Genomic DNA, 23142 nt, shown 5'->3' on the forward strand with positions numbered 1-23142 from the left:
CCAGCAATCCAAGGGGCTGAAGCATGGAACCCAGCGGTCGCACAACTGTCGCCTGTGAGGTCAGAAAGCCTCAACAGAAGGGGGCTGTGCCTCAGATGCTCTGCAGGAAAGAGAGAACCCGGAAGGGGAGCTAACTGTTCCCTCAGGAGGCCAGAGGAAGCGCTAGAACGCAGCAAGCTCTGAGACTCGGCCGAGGGACCCGCTTGCCCCAGCGGTCACAGTGGGATTAGTGCCACGGCCGCTGTCACACACTGACCTTGTCATCTGATGAAGACCAGCTAGCCTGGTGCCTCGCACAGAGTTGGCATGCAACGAACGGCACTTCTGTCCCGCGTGGCTGGAAGTATACCAGGTACGCGTGCACCTGAACTCTGACCGACGAGCAAATGGCTTGGGACGAGCCATGGCAAATCAGTCCAAAGTTAGTGTTCACAGTCAAGCGTCTCACACCCAGACCACGGTGTGAATTCTCACACTCCACGTGGAGACCGAGGCGGCGGCTCCGGAGGACTGAGCTCACAGCAAGGAGCCACAGAGGCAGTCCAAACAGTTGGTCAGGCCCGGCCTTGGAACAGGCTTCGGCGAGGAGGCCGAGGCTTCAGGAGCCAGGCTGCAAGAGTGTGAAAGGTGCCTCACGGTGGCCATTCCCATCATCGGGGAGAACGCTGACTCTCAGCCCTTCGGGAATTTGAGATGTTAGAAAAAATAACACTGTGTGTATTCTGGAAGAAAAGCACATTTCTATAAAATGCCGTGGCTGGACAGCCGCGAATAAAGGATGCTGTATTTGAGTCCGGGGATGCTGGCTACAGAGAGAAACCTCAGCAGAGGTGCAGGAGCAGGACCTGCTGGTGGCTCCAGCATGCCAGTCTCGGTGGCTTTCTTGGGGACAACTCCAAGCCATGGGGATGGGGTGGGGGGCTCTGGAGACTCCTGTCAGTCCCTGAAGCCTCCTGCACAGAACGATAGCCCCGAGCAAGCAGGATGGTTGGCTCAAAGGTTTGGATTATCAGAATGCCCTGCCTAGCTAAACGCCCAGAGGACATTCAGAGACTGATGCTCTTTGTATTCTGCCTTGAACTAGCCCTGTGGCTTCCCACTACCCCCACCCACATGCTTCACTGGTCACCAAATCCTGTTAGTTCCGCAGCCCAGCTATTTCTGGATCTGTTCGTGGTTCCGTACCCTAGGGAAACCCTTGCGCAAGACCTTCAGTGGCGCCTAGGATTTGTTGAGGGACACAAAACTGGCCACAACCTAAACATCCACCAATTAGGGACTGGTTAAACACACAACGGGCTGCTCAGATGAGGGACTGCAGCAGCCGAGCACGAATGAGGGTGCTCTTAGGAACGGACGTGAGAAGTCTCCCGTGTACACGGCTGAGTGAAAGCAGCAGTTAGTTAGGGTTAACAACTGGTATGACCCTAAGAAGTGAGTCAGGACACGTGTAAATGCCCAGGCAAAGTCATGGGAGGCCACACAGCAGCCCGGGGAAGGTGGCCTGCTACCTCATCTGTAAGGTGGGCAGAGCGCCACCTCCTGCAAGGTGGTGAGCGATAGGTGAAGGGATTCATCACCTGTGTCTCTTTCCAGCCCCCCCCCCCCGCCCTTCCCAACTTCAGCCAGTCAAAACCCAAGCCCACTGCTGCCCGCAGCCGGTCAAGAGCCAAGTCCATTGCTGCTCCTGCCCCTCATCCTCGCCTACCTGGGAACACGCCAAGGCTTCTGCTGCTTCCAGGACAATAGTATGACCCTGCCTAGCTTTCACTCCACTGCCCCGTGGCCATGCCTTGGCACACGCCACTCCCCTAGATGCAAGCAGCCATGGCCACCTCCCTCTCTGTGTGAGCTGGTTAAGTCTGTTGTAGCCGTCCGGCTGTCTCCGTATGCCCAGCACAGTATTTATCTGATTCACAAAAAAGCCTCCGAAACTCCTGCTCAACTCCCGCTCTGCCTGAGCGCAATCGAAGTATCGCTCACGAACTCCTCGGAACTGCAACAGCTCTTTTTAGAAGACGCCAGCCCTGCCCCTCCCCTGGTCCTTCTCCACCACGTGGTCCCCCGCCCTGGTTCCCCAGAGTGGCCGTCCAGGGCGTACAGAGCACAGTGACTCCCGCCTCTCCCCACACCAGCATCTCCGCCTGCGCTTTGGCTCTCATTCTTGGCGGGTCCGCACGAATGAACTCACTTTCCCTCTGGCCCACTCATACTCAGCTGTACTACTCATGCGGCTTCTCATTTTCTCCGATTCGAGGCACGAGCACTATGAGTCGTTCTCGGGAAAGAGGCAACGTTGTTCTCAATCCCTGTTCCGTGGAGCACGCTGGGGTTCCTAGAGGTAGTCACCAATCCAGTCAGGGTGGCTTTCAAGACCGTTCACAGTTTCGGAGTTTTCAGCCATAAATGAGCTTAATCTTGGGCATCTGTTACCATTTGTCTGCTAATGAGGACTGGCAGGTGGTGAAACAAGTGACTTGGAAGCAAAAAATAAACATCAGCAGAAAATGGCTTTGGCAAGTTCTCCAAATAACTGAACTTTCCCTTCAGCCCAGGGACCAGATCAGGGCTTCACACTTGGAGGGGAATGGATGCCACAGCACGGGTCACGGGCTTCCCGACGTGCACCTGCCCCCGGGCATCCTGCTGCCCAATAATCCTTAGAACGGAAGACAGGGCAGTTCACACAGTGGGAGCGGGCAGCTCTGGTCTGAATCCCAGGCTGGCCACCTGTGAACTGGGTGCCATTGGGTCAAAGTGCTCAGCTTCTCTGGGTTCAGGCTCCCCACCCATACAGTGGGAAATGACACCAGCCTCCCAAAGCCGTAGTTAGGTCAAGGGGCCTGCCCCGTGCAGGCTGGCACTGCAGACAGGATGGCAGTCTATACTGGGCGCGAGGACAGGATGTGTGCTGGGCTGCTGGCCTCAGGCAGGAGTCCGTGCTCTCTGGCCCTGGCCCTGCGTCCGCGAGCTGCAGACCACAGGACAGATGCCCTGCCCGGAGTGCTCAGGCCCTCTGCTGTGCGAGAAGGAACGTCCTGCCTGCTCCATGTCAGCAGTGTCTCACAGTGCCTAACGAGGGCTTTCGGAAAAGAACCAGTCTGTGCTGGTGCCTGTGACACTCGGATCACCAATGTTGCGTGTGCAAACTCTTTGAACGTGTAGAGTGGGAACCTACAATCTAGGGTCCTGACAGAAATTACTGAGTGCAGAGGCCCTTTGCTGCCTTCTGTTTGAGGATTAAGCACTGCTCTGGGCATGCAGGCGAATAAACTCATTTTCTGTGTGTGACGAAGCGAGTGACGTTCTCATGGCTGTTTCTTGCTTTTCCAGTTGTGATGAAGTACACGTAACACACAGTTCCCCAGCTCAGGCATTTCCAAACGTACACTTCGGTAGTATGAGGACACGCCCGTTCCCATTTTTTCTATGGAAAGACCGAGGCCCAGTGAGGTGAATCAGTTGGCTCAAGATCACGCACGAAGGACAGGGTGCAGGTAGGAAGCTGGGGCTTGAACCCAGGCTGTCTAGTTCCAGGCTCTGCGCTTCCATAACGCTCTACTGCTGGGAAAAGAAGCCCCACGGCGACGGACAGCAAGAACGAGGGAAAGGCGGACGCTAGAACTGACTTTGTGGTGACCTCAGAGCGGCCAGATTTGTGAATGTTCTCTCTTCTGGGCCTCGTTCCATCTTTTCCAACTGTTCTGAAATAACTGTGCTGGGAGACAGCAATGGGTGGGAGCTCGTCCCATGAGCAGGGACAGGCCCATGCTGGTGAGCGCAGACGGGCGTGGGGCTGGGCCTCTCACTCCAGGCGCTCGCTGAGGCACAGCCACACTCACATGGGGGCTGAAGACGGGGTCTGGTCTCCCACCCCTCCCCGTAAGCAGGCAGGGAGTGTCCCCGCCGTCTGACACGCCATCACACGCAGCAGGCTCCCGGCACGGGCACGTGCGCAGTCGAGGCAGGTGGTGGCCTCAGAAGTGACCCAACATTCACTTCTCAGGAACTCTCTTCTCAGCCTCTGCCTCCTAGGAAAGGCGTCTGGGGCACGATGGCTGTGCTGCTCGCTGTGTGACCACAGTTCTCAAGGGAGGGGGCTGCCACTGTGTCCACTGGGCGGGGGTCTTTGGGAGCATGTTTATTAAACTAGCTGAGAGGCACTGAGAGCGCTCCTCTCTGCAGTTCACTCCTCAAACGCTCGCGATGACGGGGGTTAGCCTGGACCCAAGGCCAGGAGCCAGGAGCTCCATCCAGGTCTCCCACATGGGTGGCAGGGACCCAGAAACTGCAGCCACCACCTGCTGCCTCCCAGGGTCTGCACCGGCAGGAACAGAACCCAGGCACTTGGTGCTGGGTGCAGGCATCTTCACCTCCAAGCCAAACACCCACCCCGGGGGACCTGTTCTAAGAGGGGAATCCTGCAGGCCCTGGCTTGAGAACCTGGTTCCCTTCCAAGCTGGGTGCCCCCAGCTCCAGGGCACCTGAAGAGCTTTTTCTTCCTGGCCGTCCCAGTGGCCCTGAAAAGAGGCCTAGCACACAGGGGACCCTTGGACTCGGCTCAGGCCTGATTTCTGAGCGGGCTCGGTGCGCCCCCACCCCGCCACTTGCAGGCTTGTGCCAGGAAACTTGGCTCCTCTTGCTGAGGCAGGAGCGTGGACTCTCATTTCTACTTTCTGTTCACGACGGGCCAGGGGCGAACTTGTGCAAGAAGCGTTGTTTGCTGTGACCCTGCACTGCTGCCCTGGTTCGGAAGTGCTGGTCTCGGGAGACAGCATTTTGCAGGTCTGCCCTTGACCTCTGTGACCTCAGCCTGCCTCCCAGAGCTCCAAGGTCTTGGCCTGGGCCTCACAGTCCTTTGTACAGAACAGGGCAAGTGGGATCAGCTTCCAGAGAGGCCAGGAGGAGCAATCAGCGCCTGTCAAAGCTGATTCTTCCAACTACAGACGCACTTTCACACACAGGGATGACTTCTGCCCCAACGTGCTTAAGAGCTGGAGCTGGCAATGTGGCTGTGGCCCCCCCACCTCCCGCCCCGGCCCCCGCTGTGAATGCTAAGGTGCCCGTGATTAAGTCGATTTCTGAAACCAGAGCTGGGGAACGCACTGCAGATGTGTGAAAGCAGAAACTAAGAGGCATCGGGTTCAGCGGGGTGCTGGGGCTCCGGGTCTGAGCGGGGTGACTTGGGGTCAAGGGATTGCTGGGGGGTGGGGTGGGGTGGTGGATATTGTGTGACTTTAGGGAGGACAGTCCCTCCAGGCACAAAGGGAAAAATGGTAAAATCTTCTTCCCAGGGTTGTTGGGAAGTGATAAAAAAAATAGATAAGGTGCTTAGCAGCTCAATATATTTTGCTTACAAATGGAGGGGTTGGGGCTGGCATTGTGGCGCAATGGGTTAAGCCATCGCCTGACACTAGCATCTGTTTCAGTACTGGTTTGTGTCCCAGCTGCTCCACTTCTCACCCAGCTCCCTGCTAATGTGCATGAGACGTCAGTGGAAGATGGCCCAAGTGGGGCCGGTGCTATGGATAAAGCCGCTGCCTACAGTGCTGGCATCCCATATGGGCACCGGTTCCAGGCCCAGGTGCTGCACTTCCGATCCAGCTCTCTGCTATGGCCTGGAAATGCAGTAGAAGATGGTTCAAGTCCTTGGGCCCCTGCACCCACGTGGGAGACCCAGAAGAAATTCCTGACTCCTGGCTTCGGATCGGTGCAGCTCTGGCTATTGAGACCATTTGGGGAGTTAACCAGCAGATAGAAGACTCTCTCTCTCTGCCTCTGCCTCTCTGTGTAACTCTGCCTGTCAAATAAATAAGTAAATCTTTAAAAAAACAGCCCAAGTACCTGGGCCCCTGCTACCCATGTGGGAGACCTGGATAAAGTACCTGGCTCCTGGCTTTGATCTGGCCCAGCTCTGGCTGATGCCAGAAAAATCTCTCTGTGTCTTCCCCCCTCTCTCTGTAACTCTGCATTTCAAATAAATAAACAAATCTTTAAAAAAAAAAAAAAAAAAACAACCAGAAAACAAATGGCGGGGCCCTCCATTCTGGGTGGCAATCGAATTTCCCACCTCACTAGCCCATAGGCCCATGCTCTGGCTGCAGACACTGCAGGACGGGGCAGGCTCTCCTTCCTGTGTGACCCCACAAAGGGTATTTTTTGCCTTGAGGAGCTGGAAAGAGAAAATTGGCTCCAGTTTTATAATCGGAAACAAGAAAAATAACAGAGCTAGAAACTTAGTTTCTGGGAAACATCACCACGGGATGGCATTGGCACCTAGTGCACATCCCCAGGAGAGGGAAGACAGAAGCGACATCTGTGAGTTAAACATTGATTTTTTTTCTTTTTTGGCTGTCAGTCGGTGGCTTCGCGGTTAGCTCCGCTGGCTCCGAGCGCTGTAGTCTTCGCGTTCTTCGTCAGTTACTCAGCTGCCAGAGGCTGGCCCTGGCACGGCCAGGCTTCTCGACAGAACCCTGAGGTGTTCCGTGTCAGGCTGACACAGTCGGTCTGTTTGCCTTTGATAAAGATAACACCTGTGACAAGCACAGTGCTCCCAGTTGCTCCAGGACAGACACGGCTCCCCCAGCCCAAAAGGAGGCTGGGGCGAGGAGCGAGGTAGATAGAGCATGGCCCTTAGGGAACTTAATCCCCCCCTTTTTTTTTTTTGACAGGCAGAGCTAGACGGTGAGACAGAGAGAGACACAGAGAAAGGTCTTCCTTCCATTGGCTCACCCCCCAAATGGCTGCTACAGCCGGCGCGCTGTGCCAATCTGAAGCCAGGAGCCAGGTGCTTCTCCTGGTCTCCCATGTGGGTGCAGGGCCCAAGGACTTGGGCCATCCTCTACTGCACTCCCGGGCCACAGCAGAGAGCTGGACTGGAAAAGGAGCAACCAGGACAGACCCGGCGCCCCAACCGGGACTAGAAACTGGGGTGCCAGCACCGCAGGTGGAGGATTAGCCTAGTGAGCCGCGGCGCCGGCCAGATTAAGTCCCATTTTCTAGCTGGCCCCCCAATCCATTGCCAACTGGTGACAGGCACCAGAGTGGAGTCAGAGATGCCTGGGCCACAGGAGCTTACGGCCTGCTGGGAAAACAAGACTGGAGAACCCACCCGGCCCCAGCCCCTGCCTCCCCCGTCGCAGTGCACCCACCACACAGTCACTGCTTCTTGTTGAGCTTCTGTGCACTAACGCCAGCGCTGTCAAGGAGAGGAAACAGGGACTCTCCCCACAAGTGCCTTTTCCTTTCTGCAGGACCGTGGCAGCAAGCAAGAAAACAAACATGGCAACTGGAGTTGCAGATAAGGGCTACGAAGGCCGTGGGAAAAGTCTGGCAACTCTTCAGAAAGTTAAGTGATCGTCTGACCTCGCTTCCACTCCTAGATATACATCCCCGAAGAAACGAAAACAGATGTTCAAACAAAGCCCTGTACACAAATGTTCCCAGCAGCACTGTGCACGGCGGCCAGAAGGTGGAAAGAACCAAAGTGTCCATCGGGGAGGAGCAGAGAAGCAGGGCGCGGGCCGGCCATACCGTGCGCGTTATTCGCCACTGAGAGAAACGAAGTTGTGACACGCTAACCTGTGCGTGGATGCTGAGGCCACTATGGGAAGCGAAAGCAGCCAGGCACCAAGGGCTACGTGCTGGGCGACTGACAGGACAGGCCCAGGGCAGGGAACTCTGAAGACAGAGGGGGAACAGGAAGAGGAGGGAACAGGCAGGGGCTGCTCAATGGCTGCGGGCTTCCATTTTGAGGGGATGAAAATGTTTTGGAATGAGCAGAGTACTAATGAGAACTCACTATTAGAACTGTGTGTGTACTCACTGCCCTGAGTGGTTCCCCTTCAATTGTTAGTTAGTTCTGTGTTATGTGAACGTCACCTCAAGCTAACCAATGGAAACCAGCTGCTGTGCAGACGGCGTGCGGTGGCCGTGCATTCGGGCAAGGGCCCTGCAGAGGTACCTGAGCAAAGCCCTGGACGCTAAGCCAATCCCAGCCAGGCAAAGGGTTCTAGGCACGGGGAGGCACAAAGATGGAAGCCCTGAAATGCAATGTTTGGTCCTGGTAAGGCCTGGCCAGAAAGCTTGTGTGGCTGTTAACACTGAGCTGTGTTATGTGTCCACAAAGAGGAGGGGAGAGGGGAGAGAGGAGTGAGCAGCCAACACCAGGACGAGGGCTGTGGGTCACGGGGACGGGGGAAGTGGAGGCTTTGACACAGAGGAGACAGCAGTGACAGAGGCAGGCCCAGTCCCTGTCCCGAGTTACAAGGCTGGTGATAAACAACATGGGGAGATGGGTCACTAGGCCCTGCTCGGTCAGGACCACTGCCTGTCAACCTGCCTGGCTGCTCTCTCAGGGCCTCCCCCGACACCCGGCCAGTGAACACCTGGGAGCAGCCGCCACTCCCCAGCGGCCTCCTATCGAGGCCTCCAGGGCAGAAGGCGCCCAGCAAGGAGTAATGCGCTGCTCTTGGAGGTCAAAGCCTGCCCTTGGAATGAAGGCGCTGGCCCGTGGGACCCCAGGGTCACTCCAGGGAACAGCTTCTGCTCTGGGGAGAGGCTTCCTCGTGGGCTAGTTTTGGACACTGCCTGCCTTGGCAGCCCCAGGACAGTAGCCATTGCTGAGTCACTGGGACAGGTCCAGGAGAGCCCTGACCATAGGGCTGTGGCACCTCATAGCCACCGAAGGCTCCAGTCTAGACCTGGTTGAGCCTGCTCACTCCCACATGCCGGCCACCATGGGCCCCTCCCTCCCTGGCCAGGGGCACGCACAGCAGAAATGCCATGGCCGAGGACCATCAACATAAAAGTGGCCAGTGGAATTTGTGATTTCTTTCTAAGCCAAATGGAAAAAGGAAAACATACCCAAGTGCTAGTCACCTATTAGCCCCGATTAACGTGCTCCTGCAGTAGCTCCTCCCAGGAGGTGAAAGGTGTATTTTCATCAAACACAGTCATTGACAGCCTCTCCCGGAAGACCAACTGCTCTCTGACCACCACCCGGACTCGCAGATGCGAGAAGATGGGGCCCCAGAAAGCAGACCGCTCCAGCAGTCACTCCGAGGCTTGCGGCCGGCACTGGTTCCTTCCTCGCAAATCCTCCCCCAGGCATGGGATGGGGACACCACCACTGTGGAGGTGCGAGGGGTCACACACAGGAGGCCTCCTGGGCCTTCTCTGATGATCAGCGCCCCCACAGCCTGCTCGCCCAGCCTGCGCTTTGCCTTCTGCACTGCACTTGTGAGGAAGGAGAGGGCACGACATTCAGTCAGTGTGCGACCACCCCGACCTCCTACCTGGGGACACCTGCCCGGCCGCCCATCTGGCTCACTGTGGCGACAGACAGGAAGCACAGCAATGCTAGTCAAGACCCTCCCCCGCTGCCCCAGGTGGGGCGGGGTGCGTCTCAGTCTCCTTGTTCAAGGGTCCCAGATGAAACCACCAGAGGTCTAGGGCCCCAGAAGGCATCTCCTTGTCTTTCTGGGAGAAGCAGATGGGATCGCCCCCGGGGTTCGGTCTTCATTGACCAACACTGAATCGAAGGCACGGTACTAGGTGCTGAGATACAGCAGTGCACGGGACAGACCAGGGCCACCCAGGCAGGTGACGATCTACCCAGGAAAGAGACTGTGACCAGGTACACTAATGCCTGGGCCAAGTAAGGAACGGCTGCCAGGCTAATGGGATGGCGCGGGGGGTGGGGTAACCCAAGCCGGGGACTAAGCAGAAAAGGCCTCTGTGGTGGCAGCCACTTGGTGCAGCAGCTGAAGTTACTGCCTCAACACTGGCATCACACATCAGAGCGCTCGTTTCAAGCCCCAGCTCCTCTGCTTTGATCCAGCTTCCTGCTGAGGTGCACCCTAGGAGACAGCAGATGATCGCTCAAGTACTTGAGTCCTGGCCACCTGCACGGGAGACCTGGATGGAGTTTCCAACTCTTGGCTTTGCCTGGCTCTGCCTTGGCTATTGTAGGCATTTGGGGAGTAAACCAGCGGGTCGAAGATCTCTCTGTCTCTCTCCGCCTTCCAAATAGAATGAACATAAAGATTCAAAAACCATGTACAGATACACAGCCAAAATTTCCAACAAAATAAAATAAACAAGCAAGAGAGACGACCTCTGTGAGAGACCTAGAGAACAACTGATGCAAAGGCCCTGAGGCAGGCAGGGGCTCAGGGACTGCCTCACAGCAGTCACTCAAAGCTTGCTGTGGGGATTGGTGCTTCCACAAGAACAAGACATCACTTTCCTTTTAAACTCATTTTCCCAGGGGCATACGGGAAAGTTCTCCAGAGGCCACGCAACGTATGCTGTCACAACGGAGCCAAAGCAGAAGCAGAGAGGGGAATCCAGCTGTCTTCTATTAAGCCAGACACTAAGGAGACTTGAAAAATTATAAAACAATTTTTGTTTGTTTTGGAAAACAGTTATTGTTCACATAAGTTCACAGGCAATGGCTTTACTAAATGCGTACATCTTACAAGCACGGCCACAAATATCGGTACAAGTCACATTGACTAAAGTCCTCTGGGTTTCTCAGGACAGCTCTGAGGCGGGTGGACCTCCAGCGTCAGCAGGCCAGGGCACAGATGGAGCGAGCAGCGTGGCAGGGGCCAGCCCTCCTGGTCCTCACACAGACCAGAGGGACAGACGTGGGGTTTACTCTACGTGCAAGGGGAAGCTACTGGAAGGCTGGCAGCAGGGTCCTGGCATGATCTGATGTATGTTCTAGAAAGATCCTGCTGGCTGCATGGAGGGGAGGGGACACGGAGGACGCTGCTGCTGCGATTCCGGAAGCCCTGTGGGAGGAGAAAGGGGGAAGGACCTTCTGGGGGTCGAGGACGTGCTGGATGTGTGGAGGGGGAAGAGAAGGATTAGGGTTGTTTCCCGGAGGCTGAGTGTCGCTGTGGCAGCCCTGCCTACTGAGAAGGCAGGCAGGGAGGGGCAGGGAGCTGAAGTCACTCCTGTTCACGCCACGCCATGGCGGAGTGGCAGCGAGGCCTCTCTCCCTGCAGGGGACGTGAGTGGCACCTCCATGGGCAGTCAGGGGAGAGACCCAGCCAAGGGTTGGATGGCCACCTGCAGAGGCTGGCTACCTGTGACTTGCTGTAGTCCCACTCGGCACTGCCGCCTGGACCAGTGTAGCCCCGATGATCTCCCAGCTCCCCTGGGAGCCCCGGCAGGGCGGGTGAGGTGAGAAGTCAGCATACAGAGCGGCACACAGAGAGACGGCAACACAAGTCCCAAAGGAGGCCACATTTGGCTCAGCTGCTTGTTCCAGGGAGGACTGGGTGGGGATAATCCTGGTGCTTTTCTCCTTAACCAGGAAGTCTCCAAACTCAAAGAGGCCCCATGACCTAAGGGAAAGAACTTCTTCTAAGGCCACTCTGCCTTCAGTTAGCCTGGGCTCTCGGCCCTCAATTAGGTATACTCAGTGACCGTTGCTGTAGAATGAGAAGCAACCTGGAGAACTTTTTAACAAAAAATCCTCCTGGCCCAGGCCCAGGCCCAGGCAGAATCATCTCGCATTTCCTAGCTGAGAACAGAGGTGGTGCCACAATCAGTCTCGCAGCCTAGGGTTGGTTTTGAGAATGCAAACAATTCGCAAGGCAAGTGAACTGTGGCCCTTTTCTCGAACGTTCACATTGGGACGGAGAGCGAGTGACATGGTCAAAGCCCTTCCCTGGGACTCAGCAGACGCCCTGTTGGGAATTTACCCCCCAGACACGAGAAATTTCTACAACTACACAAAGACACTCCAAGGGTGTTCACTGTGACACCGTAAAAGCAAAACACTGGAAATGGCACAGAGATCTCTGATGAATACGAAAGGGTTAGGAAAGTTTTTGGCTCATCTGCATGTCAAAATGCCACGCAATGAGGATGCCACCAACTCATCTGGGCGACTGTGCAAGGCCGGTCCATCGGTCAGTGAAGCGGGTGCAGAACCACATACCCCCTGCCTTCCCATATGACATACAAATACACGTTCCCACAGGATATGCAAGAAACTGTTCACTGTGGTTACTTGCAGAGCAAAGAAGACCTATGTTTTGGATCCTTAAAAATCACATGTCCACAGCATATACATTTTAAAGTGGATGAATCAAATGAAACAATAAAGAATAAACCATACGCGGTGTTGGTGGGCAGTGGAGGAGGTTTGGGGGCTGATCTGGGGCAGGTTCTGACGGCCACCCTATAACTGCTTTGGAAAACATGTTGCAGCAGTGCAAGCCGCAGCCCTCCGTGTGGAGGGACAGCGCTGTGGGGGTGGGGAGTGTGGCCAGATTCCCAGGGGAAGGCTCTCTTCCGAGGGACCAGGGTGCACACGGACTACTGAAGCAGACGTGTCAGATCGGAAGAGAGTCGGTCTTCAGGAGACGTTCTTCCTGTCTGCCAACTCCACCTTGAGCTTTCCCTCAAGTGCGTCTTTGGGGAGGGCAGGGGCAGGGCGAGAGGAGTGCTGGTCAGAGTGGGGAGACATGTTCCAGGGTCGGAGAAACGGACGCTGCCCGGGGCCATCCTCTCAGGCCCCGAACAGGAACCACGGGCGCTCTCTCCTGCGAGTCATCCTACGTGGAGAAGGAAGCTGTTCTCCCACGACCTCACTACTACTGATTTCAGTGTGTCCAAGAACTTTCAGAGAAACTCCTGCGTCTGAATTCTGAGAAGTTCTTCCACACACCCACCAAAGCCAACCCCACAGGGAAAGGCAGGACTGACTTGTGTGGCTTGCGTGTAACCTGGCCCTCTGGTCAGTTCTGAGCGGCTGGTGCTTCATGGTGGCCTGGGTTCTGAGCGAGGAAGGGCAGCTCGCGGAGGCGCAGGCGAGGAGACACTCCCCAGCCCTACCCAGAAGGGCACGAGCCACGGCGCAGGCTCCGGGACTGGCTTACCTGGCACCTTGTCCACGGACGCGAACACTGAGCGCTGAACCGTGGGGTCGCTGCTGCCCCGGCGGCCCTGGTCATAGAAGCGGAAAGGCAGGTGTTGGGTGGAGCTGGAGGAGCCGAGTCCAAAGCCCAGGACTTCGGTTGTTGGCTGGATCGGGAGGTCCAGGAGGGCTGCGGGCAAACAACACCACAGTCCACTCTCAGCATGCAGGACGGGAGGTGGGGAGAGTTTCCAGGGGCTGTGCCCTGCCGGGAAGCAGGCAGCCCGGAGCTGGGAGGTCAACAGGATGTCAAAGACCCACTGAGGTGGGGAGGGCATTTGGCACAGTGATCAAGCTGCCACATGAGCCCCAGAACCCCGTCCTGGAGTGCCTGGGTTCGAGGCCCAGTTCTGGTTCTGATTCTGGCTTCCTGCTAATGTGCGCCCTGGGAAGCAGCAGGTGCTAACTAATAGTAGGGGCACTGCCATACACGTGGGACACTGGGATGGAGTTTCTGGTTCCTGATGTCATGTTAGGCTGGCTCATTTGTGGAATGAACCAGTACACGGAAGATCTCTGTCTTCCTCTGCCTTTCAAATAAATAAAATCAATGAATAATAGTAAAAATAATAATAAAAATCTACTAAGGCTCAAAAAAACAACTGTGTGTTTGACAAGGGGTTCAGGCCAAGAATGGGACTAAGAAAAAAGGGGTCCCGGGCCAGTCTCCACACTGCATTCACGGCTTTGGTGTATAAAGGACTCTTATCAAGCAAGGCTTGCCTGCTGGTTCCATCTCAGACCCTAATGCATGTGGGACCAAGTCTGCCTTGAAAATTCTCTCTCTCTCTCTCTCTCTCACACACACACACACACACACACACACACACAGCCATCCCTCAGTACCTGTGGGGTTCAGGATCCTCTACCCAAACCAAAATCCGAGGATGTTCAAGTTCCTTATGTAAAACGGGACTGGCATGTAACTTATGTACATCTTCCCAAAGGTGTTAAATCACCAGACACAACGTAACTGCCACATGCACAGTCGTTAAACAATGTTAGAACAATGATGAGAAGGTCTCTATGCGCTCAGCGCACTTGTCATTGCGAATATGGTACCTGCGCACGAGCGCGTGCATGTGAGAGAGTACATCTGTGCGTGGACAGGTGTATTTATGGGGCATGTTTCTCTGTCTCAGCTGCTGTTCTCCCTTCCATAAACAAGTCTCATGTCAATTTGGAGGGGCTTTTAAAAATCAATTTAAGAAATACCCAAGGCGTTAGTTCCAACAGCCACTTTGCAGCATAATTCTCAATTTTCAAATGAAATATCTGGCCTTCATGTCGGCCATGAGAAATTGCTTTGCATTAAAAAAAAATCCCTCTGAAAATAAATCTTGAAAGAAAGGGACTGAATGATTTAAGTCACTCTGCACATTACAAAATGCTTCTGCAATGATTTTGGAGGCCAAGTTTCAGCCAAATGAGAGTAAGGTAGGGAGGACCACGCGGGAGGCAGGCCCTGTGCCTCGACAAGGAAGGCCTGCAGCTGGAAATAACCCAGCCGATGGAGTGTTTATTTTTAGGTTATTTCTTCAGAAATTCCCCCTGCCTCCACAGCGACCTCACGGGAATGGTTGCTGGTGCCTGGACCCGGCGGCCCGGAGCAAAGCTGCTTGTCGTGTGGGGGTTCGCAGGAGGCCTCCCCATTGAAGAGAACACCATGCGCCTCAGCGAACGCAACACCTTCAGTTCAGGGCCTCGCTGAGAACCCCCATCCTCGGCAAGCAGGGCTGCCCCTCAAGAGAGCCAGGAAGGAATGAGCTTGCATAGCCACCTTGCTGCCCGCGGGACTTTGGGGCAGCAAGCCTCAATCTGACCCTCAGTTTGCTCCTTTGTAAAATGGGTGGAACAGACCCTACTGAAGAGGACCCCAGGTGGGACAGGAGAGTCTAAGCACTTTGCGGCCACAGCCTTGGGAATAGCAGTGTGGAGGAGCGACACACGGTCCCTCACGGAGGGCTCCTGCCTGCCGGGGAGGGCTGGCTCTCAGACCTACAAACCAAACTCTTCTGGAAACCAGACACCGAACAAGTATGACATGAGGAGCAGCTTCCCTGAACTATTTGTGTCCGCTTCTAGAGGAGCGAGGGGGTTCTGGAAGTCCGCGCTGGGGCTGCTCTTGCCCCCAGGCCCAGAGGACAGCTGTGGGCCAGCCACTCACCAGCGATCCTCTGCATCTTCATGCGCCGTGCCTGGATGCGGCCCTTGGCCAGACGCTGCTTGGCGATGATGCAGCGGATGTGGTCCGAGAAGACGAAGGTGGCCTGCAGGATGGGGAAGGGCCTGGAGTGCGGGCTGGACGCGGGCTTGTGCACGGTGATGTTGAGGGCGCGGCTGTCATCCTCCACACCCGTCACCTGCATGTCCTGCGGGGAGGAACCAAGGCACAGCGTGCATGTCCTGCTCAGCGGCCGTGGATCTGAGTCTCAGCCACAGAGGGGCCCTGGTCAACCCCGCTCTGTAGGGGACCTCCAGAGACAAAGAGGGGCACAAACCAGACCAGGTCCAGTAGAAGACAGGCCAGAAGCCCAAGCGCTCCAAAGGAGCCAACGCTGCCTGTGGTGGCTAGGACCTGTTTCTAGGAGGAATTTTATTTTTTAATATTTATTTTAAAATTTATTTAAAATAAATAAATCTCATTTACTTGAAGAGCAGAGTCACTCACACACACACACACACACACACACACACAGTCTTCTATCAAATGGTTTCCTTCCAAAATGCCTACAACAGGTAGGGTGGGGCCAGAATGAAGGCAGGAGTGAGGAGCTCCCTCTGGGTCTCCCACACGGGTGCAGGAACCCAAGCCCTTGAGCCATCATCTGCTGCCTTCCAAGATGCACCGGCAGGAAGCTGGACCAAAAGTGGAAAAACGGGGACTGGAACCAGCACTCTGCTATGGACTGTAGGTATTTCAAGTAGCAGCCAAACCCTCCTTCTTGGGAACTCGAGTCAGATGCTGACCAAAAGGGGACAGCAGCCTCTTTAAGGGGCCACTGGCAACTTAGCAGGCAAACTAACAGTTCTGAGAAACCAGAGGTAACAAGCCAAGATCCCTGTCACCATCCGGCATGATCTCAGATAATCTCTCATTTCCTAATCAGTTTCCTCCTGCTTTCTCTTAGAAAGGGATCACTGGGATCCATCTGTGCGCCTTTAGGGGACTTCTGGTCTCTAAAGGAAGGGCCAGGGAGGGCTAAACTTAGCAGTGATCTGAAGAGCGCTCTGTGTGAAAGGTGCAATAGAAACCGGTGTCACACGTGTCCTGGGGAAAAGTCCAGTCCGAAACCTCAGAACAGACTCTACCAGAGCACCTGCTCCCCACAAAGCTTTGAGGTGACTGAGATAGCAGCACAGACAGGAGGCAGACACAGAGTCCGAGCGGCTGGAGGAAGTGGGGAAATGCTGAAGAAGCCGTACACCAGACGCACGCTGGGGATGGTTCCCAGCCATCTCCTATGGCACGGGCCCCTTGGAAATAATGCGCTGGAGAGGCCGACGTTGGATGAGACATTTTACACACTGGAAGCAGGGAGCGAGGCACGTAGCCTGACCTGACACACAGTGGCTACTGGAAGATGACCAAAAGCGCTGGTTGAAGTCCCAGTGGCTTCCTGCTAACTTCCTGGGAAAGCAGTGGAGGATGGCCCAAGTGCTTGGGTCCCTACCACCCACATGGGAGGCCCGGATGAAGCTCCTGGCTCCTGGCTTTGGCCTGACCCCATCCTGGCAGCTGCAGCCGTTTGGGGACTGAACCAGGAAATGGAAGACCTCTCTTTCTCCCTGTCTCTCCCCACCCCCGACAACTCTGCCTTTCAAATAAATAAATCTTGAAGAAAACAAAGAAAAACACAACTCCCTCAAAAACAAGGAAATGGATTAGTCTTTCAGGGACAGGAAAACACTTTCCTGACACCAAATTCTAAAGGAAACTGATCATAAGCTTTGATAAATACACATAAGTCACCTAACACACAAATATCTTACATGGAAGTCTTTTTTTTTTTTTTGACAGGCAAAGTTAGACAGTGAAAGAGAGAGACAGAGAGAAAGGTCTTCCTTCCATTGGTTCACCCCCCAAATGGCCGCTATGGCCGGTGCGCTGCGCAGATCCGAAGCCGGGAGCCAGGTGCCTCCTCCTGGCCCCCCATCCTCCACTGCACTCCCGGGCCACAGAAGAGAGCTGGACTGGAAGAGGAGCAACCGCGACAGAATCCAGTGCCCCGACCAGGACTAGAACCCGGGGTGCCGGCACCGCAGGTGCAGGATTAGCCTAGTGAGTCGTGGTGCCAGCTGGAAGTCTTTTTTAAAATGAGAAGTTCTGGCTAGCGCTGTGGCGCAGTGGGTTGAAGCCCTGGCCTACAGTGCTGGCATCCCATATGGGCGCTGGTTCTAGTCCCGGCTGCTTCTCTTCCGATCCAGTTCTCTGCTGTGGCCTGGGAAAGCAGTAGAAGATGGCTCGAGTGCTTGGGCCCCTGCACCCACATGGGAGACACTGGCTTCAGATCAGCGCATCTCCCTACAGCTGTTGCGGTCATCTGGGGAGTGAACCAGCGGATGGAAGACCTCTCTCTCTGTCTCCACCTCTCTCTGTAACTTTGTCTTTCAAATAAATAAAATAAATCTTTAAAAAAAAATAAAGTAAAATGAGAAGCTCTGGGCAGGTTTGGCATGGTGGTTTGGATGTTACCTGGGACACTTGCCTTCTATGTTGGAGTGCCTGAGTTTGAGTCCTGGCTTTGCTTTGCCTTTTTTTTTTTTTTTTTTTTTTTTTAAGATTTATTTATTTATTTGAAAATCAGAGCTACACACAGAGAGAAGGAGAGGCAGGAAGAGAGAGAGGTCTTCTATCCACTGGTTCACTCCCCAATTGGCCACAGTGGCCAGAGCTGTGCCAATCTGAAGCCAGGAGCCAGGAACTTCTTCTGGGTCTTCCATGAGGGTGCAGGGGCCCAAGGACTTGGGCCATCTTCTACTGCATTTCCAGGCCATAGCAGACAGCTAGGTCGGAAGTGGAGCAGCCAGGACCGGAACTGGCGCCCATATGGGATGCTGGCACTGCAGGCGGCGGCCCCACCTGCTACACCACAGCACCAGCCCCCTGGCTTCACTTTCAATCCTGCTAACGTCTAACCTCAGAAAGCAGCAGGTTCCTGCCACCCACGTGGCAGACCCAGATTGAGCTCCTAGCTTCAGCCTGGCCCTGCTCCAGCTGTCCCAGGCATTTGCATTGGTGAACCAGCAGACGGAAGACCTCTGTCTGTCTACCTGTCTTTACCTTTCAAATAAAAGAAAAATAAAAATAAATAAAATGAGATTCTTCTGTAGTGGTTTCTCACATCATCCTCTGGAAAAGACGGTATAAAAATAGAAAGGCCTTGAGAAAGAGGACATTGGGGCTGAGGCTGCAGGAGCTTCTTCAAACACATGGGCGGTTCTTGTGGAGAACCAGCCACAGCCAGCAGGTCATCTTGTGGCCAGGCAGAGGTGAGTCAGCCTGGGCAGGGCCTTACAAGAAATCAGGACTGGGGGCCAGCACTGTGGTGCAGGAGCTGAGCCTGCAATGCCAGTATCCCCTATCACAGCGCCAGATCAAGTCCCAGCTTCTCTGCTTCGAATCCAGCTAATGTGCCCAGGAAGGCAGTGTGAGACGGCCCAAGGACTCCCGAAGGTAACCTGAATGGAGCTCAGGGCTCCTGGCTTGGTCCCACGCAGGCCTAGCTGTTGCGGCCACTTGGGGAGTGAACCAGTGGCTGGAAAATGTCTTTCTCTTTAGGTCTTTAAAAATAAATAAATAAATCTTAACAAAACAGAAAGGTATTAGGACCGTCGAGCAAAGACACAGACTGCCGGGATTTGTGGGGGGGAGGGGCGTGGCAAGGGGAGAGCTGGCGCGCTGTTCTCAGCCACGCATCACGCTGACAAATAGGACAAAACCTCAAGCTCCAACTCGGTCCCTGGCACTCAGAGCCTGGCTCTGCTGAACGGGGGATGAGGCAAGGGGCACTCTCCTGACTTGCTGGTGGCAACCATCGCTGTGGAGAGGAATGGGGCGGTCTCTAGCGACAGGTGCCCCCAGTTTCTTGGTTACCTGCCTAAGGAAGTCTTGCTCAAGTGCACCAGGAAATAACACTCCTGGTCATGGCAGTGTGGCTGGGAAAGCCTACACATGCCTTGCTACAGTTATGCAACTGAGTGAAAAAAGCACAGTTCAGAATATGGCCAATGTGACACCATAAATCATACTCTCAAGTAATAGGTTCGGTAATCCCTCAGGATCCACAGGGGCGTGGTGCTGGGAACCCTCCTGGCTACCAGAATCTACAGGTGCTTAGGTCCCTCTGTAAAATGGCAAAGTATTTGCATATAGCCTATGCAACACTTTCCCGCACCCTTTAGACCACCTCCAGATTATCTGTAATACCTAATACAGTGAAAACACTGTGTGAATAGTGGTTACGCTGCATCGCTTAGGGAATAGCATGAGAAGGAAAAAAAGCCTTTAAATGTTCAGCACACACACCACTGTCCCCCAGTAAGTCTGCAGATGCAGAAGCTGTGGATACAAAGGGCTGACTGCACACAATTCTAAAAAACAGTCCATGTCGTCGCATTCACCTATGTACTTGGCAGACGGCCAGGTGTGGAAGGACAAGACTGACAACACAGGTTATCTCCTGCAGGGGGGAGAGGACTGAAGGTTTTGGTCAGGGTGCCTTGGCCCATATCTGTGCACCTGTGCAAGGCTTTGGTGTTTTCAGGGACAAGTTCCATATATATTCTCTGGATCATTAAAAATTAGTTGTGGCCGGCGCCACAGCTCACTAGGCTAATCCTCCACCTTGCGGTGCCGGCACACCGGGTTCTAGTCCCGGTCGGGGCGCCGGATTCTGGCCCGGTTGCCCCTCTTCCAGGCCAGCTCTCTGCTGTGGCCAGGGAGTGCAGTGGAGGATGGCCCAAGTGCTTGGGCCCTGCACCCCATGGGAGACCAGGATAAGTACCTGGCTCCTGCCATCAGATCAGCACGGTGCGCCGGCCGCAGCGCACTGGCCACGGCGGCCATTGGAGGGTGAACCAACGGCAAAGGAAGACCTTTCTCTCTGTTGGTCTCTCTCACTGTCCACTCTGCCTGTCAAAAAAAAAAAAAAATTAGTTGTAAAATGGGGATGGGGCTTAGGATGCTGCCTGTGACCCTGGCATTCCACATGCACACCAGCTCGAGACCCCGCTGCTCCACTTCTGATCCAGCTCCCTGCTAATGCATCGGGGACAGCAGGGGAAGATGGCCTGAGTCCTCAGGCCCCTGCCACCCATGTGGGAGGCCTGGATGGGATTCTGGGCTTCAGCCTGCCCCAGACATCGCTGTTGCTGCCATTTGGGGAGTGAACCAATAGATGAAGACCTCTCTCTGTCTCTGTTTCTCTCTTCTCTCTGTAACTCTGCCTTTGAAGTAAGCTGTTTGTCAAGATGATGGCGTTTTGCGTGTGAGGGAAGAGATTCTGGAGCTCTCGGCCATCTTACCTGCAGAAGACCTGCGAACTTGACCACTCCCCAGCCCAGTCTGGACACATCCGGCTCCACCAAACTCATCTGGTAAATGTCAACAGCCAGGAAGCGCTGGGCCATGCCGCCATCCTTGGTGACCACTGTGCACGCGATCAAGTCGCTGTTGTCTGGGAGAGAGAGTGGAGGGCAGAATGAGGCTCGGTCCAGCTGCCCGGACTGAAGGACATGTCCAGGCTGCCTCTGGTTCTCCTGCGCTGCAGAGCTCAGTGTTAAGGGGTCAGGTCTCGTGTCACCCAGACCAGGGTTCGAGCCCTTCCTCTGAGTTATATTGGCTGAGTCTCTTTACCTCTCTGGGCCTCAGATTGCCGATCTAAAAAACTAGGATAATGCCTACACCCTCAAAGTGCTTCTCCTAAAAAGGAGCTCATACCACAGCTTAAAAACATCCAGCATCCCAAGACTCCTAGGCACACTGCCGCGCTTCCTTAAGACCTGGTGGCAGCTGACAGGTGGGATGGTGTTTGCCTCGACTACGAGAAGACAGGCAAACAGTCCCTGCTCTGTGCCAGGAACACCAAGTCCTCCCATGGTGCCTGGCAATGCACAGCCACGCACTCCACCACATGGTGTGGGATCCTGGGCACGGCACCCAGCCCCTAGGAAACACGGTTTTCCCATCTGTAAAATGGGAAAGCTGTCACCTGTCTTGAGGTGCTTGGTGCACTGGCTGAGAACAAAAAAGAAAATCATTTAGTGTGGGGTCTTGTGCACAGGGGGCTCCCGGCACAGGCCTGGACCCTGCCTCCCAATTCCACATCTAAGTTAGTGTGTGTCCCTGATGACTCAGGAAACAGGACTGCTCGAGATACCCCTGGACTACTTGGAGTTCCCTCCAATGGAATCCTCTGCCATGCACGCTTGAAATGAAATAGCTGAACCAGGAAACGACCAAAATGTCCCCAAATAGGGGAATATTTTGCGTATGCTTTTTTTCCCATTAGGCGGAAAATTATATACCCATTTCAAAGTTATGTTTAACCAGACTGTGAACAGTGGTTACCTGTGGGGAGGGAAGTGAGAATTGGGGGAGGAGTGTGGGGGGGGGAGTACGAATGGGAGAACTTTCATTTTTGTTCCATGTGCTGCTAGTATTGCTTCAGATGATTTAAAAATGATAAAGTATTCAAGATATTCTTTTGAAATACACCTAAAAACCCATATAAAATCATATTTACAAATAACTGTGATAACAGTGGAAAACATTATAATTTTAAACATTTTATTACTTTGAGTTGCTATGTTATGGGAAAAAAAAGTATTCCTACCAATAAGTATCAGTGAGAACAGTGTGCCCAAACATTAACAGAAGCTTGATTAGGAGGAGGGGTAAGGAGTTGGGGGTGGGATTTCCTTATAGCCATACACTTTATATCCACGACATTCACCCATTTTCAGTACCCACTTTGAGCTTGTTCTGCACTATTGTCTTCAGTTGTCGAATGTGTCACTCAGCCCACCAAGTCATGCTTGCAGCACTCGGACCAAAGACTGGCCTTAAATTTGCGAGGGGTAAGGAGGCAACACAAGATGCAGGTCCCAGACGTACAGGTAGTGACCTGGAGCGCAGGTGTTCTCCCCTCCCCCTTTCCCTTTCCGTCTGTATCTAAGGATGATGGGTAAGCTCGCTCCCCCTCTAGCGACGCCTAAGACACACAGCTCAGTTCTATCCTGAGGGTTAAGTGTAACATCTCCTGGATTCTTGCTTTGAGTGGATGTTTCTAGCCCCTCCTCCCAGCTTTTGCAGGCCTCGTGTTTGTGTCTGCTCCCCAGCAAGCCAGATGCCTCCAGAGTTGAACACCGGCACCAAATGTCTGTCCCGTCTCCATCTCAGTCTTCTGATTACCTAGAGCAAGACTCTTCTTGCCTTTCCCAACAGCCTGACAAAAGATTTTTTTTTTTGGGGGGGGGGGAGGATTTTCTTTTTGGAATTAAAAATATATTTATTTAAAGCAGGAAGACAGAGGGAGGAGAGACAGAAAGACAGATTTTCCACCTGCTGGTTTACTCCCCAAATGCCCACAACAAGCAGGGCTGAGTCAGGTGGAGGCTAGGAGCTCAGAACTCAATCTGGGCGTTCCCTGTGGGTGCAGGACTCCAGCGCTTGGGCCATCAATGCTGCCTCCCAGGGAGCACATCAGCAGGAGGCTGGATCAGAAGTGGGGGAGCCAGGACTTGAAACCAGGCCCTCCAATATGGTACGTGGACATCCCAAATGGTGGTTTAACCACTGTATCATTGCCTGCCATTAAAAGTTTTTTTAAAAAAATACGTTTTACCCTGAATTTTAAATTCCAAACTGGATATCTAGTGTTCTGTATTATCAAAAATAGACATGATCACATTCATTCTCATAAAAATTTTCCATGAGGTTTATTTTCTTTAGCAATACTGAAAACATTTTTTCAGTAAGAATATTTTACCTTTTAAAAATAGGGGGAAAAGGTAGCTGCTTTTTCTTCTCGCTCCTCTTTCCCTCTCAGACAGGACAAACTTGGCTGTCCTCTGTTCTCACGTGCACAGGTGAGGTCTGTCCGAGGGCTCGGCCTGGACAAGCAGTCACAATCACGCGTGTGGGCGACAGTGGGGTCTGGCCACAGGCGATCCCTCATACAGCCCAACTGCCTTACGGGCCC

At 54.2% G+C, this 23142-nt stretch overlaps 1 protein-coding gene across 7 annotated transcripts in view; it reads right to left on the bottom strand.

Moving 5' to 3' along the window:
* CLEC16A (C-type lectin domain containing 16A) overlaps positions 1-23142 on the bottom strand; it is a 207076-nt gene that overhangs the window by 35797 nt on the left and 148137 nt on the right. For 6 of the 7 annotated variants that reach the window (XM_051847431.3, XM_051847430.3, XM_070065000.2 and 3 more), the window contains 3 exons: positions 20465-20616; positions 15105-15309; positions 12900-13067 (listed from right to left, as the gene is read on the bottom strand). In XM_051847431.3, coding sequence (XP_051703391.1) covers positions 12900-13067; positions 15105-15309; positions 20465-20616 — 525 coding nt within the window. Of the gene's footprint in view, positions 1-10694; positions 10800-12899; positions 13068-15104; positions 15310-20464; positions 20617-23142 lie in introns of those variants that run through there. The other variant, XM_089320723.1, reaches the window with a different exon arrangement.

Source organism: Oryctolagus cuniculus, chromosome 19, assembly GCF_051225735.1.
Source record: "Oryctolagus cuniculus isolate XC-2025 breed Fujian yellow rabbit chromosome 19, ASM5122573v1, whole genome shotgun sequence".
Classification (NCBI taxonomy): domain Eukaryota; kingdom Metazoa; phylum Chordata; class Mammalia; order Lagomorpha; family Leporidae; genus Oryctolagus; species Oryctolagus cuniculus.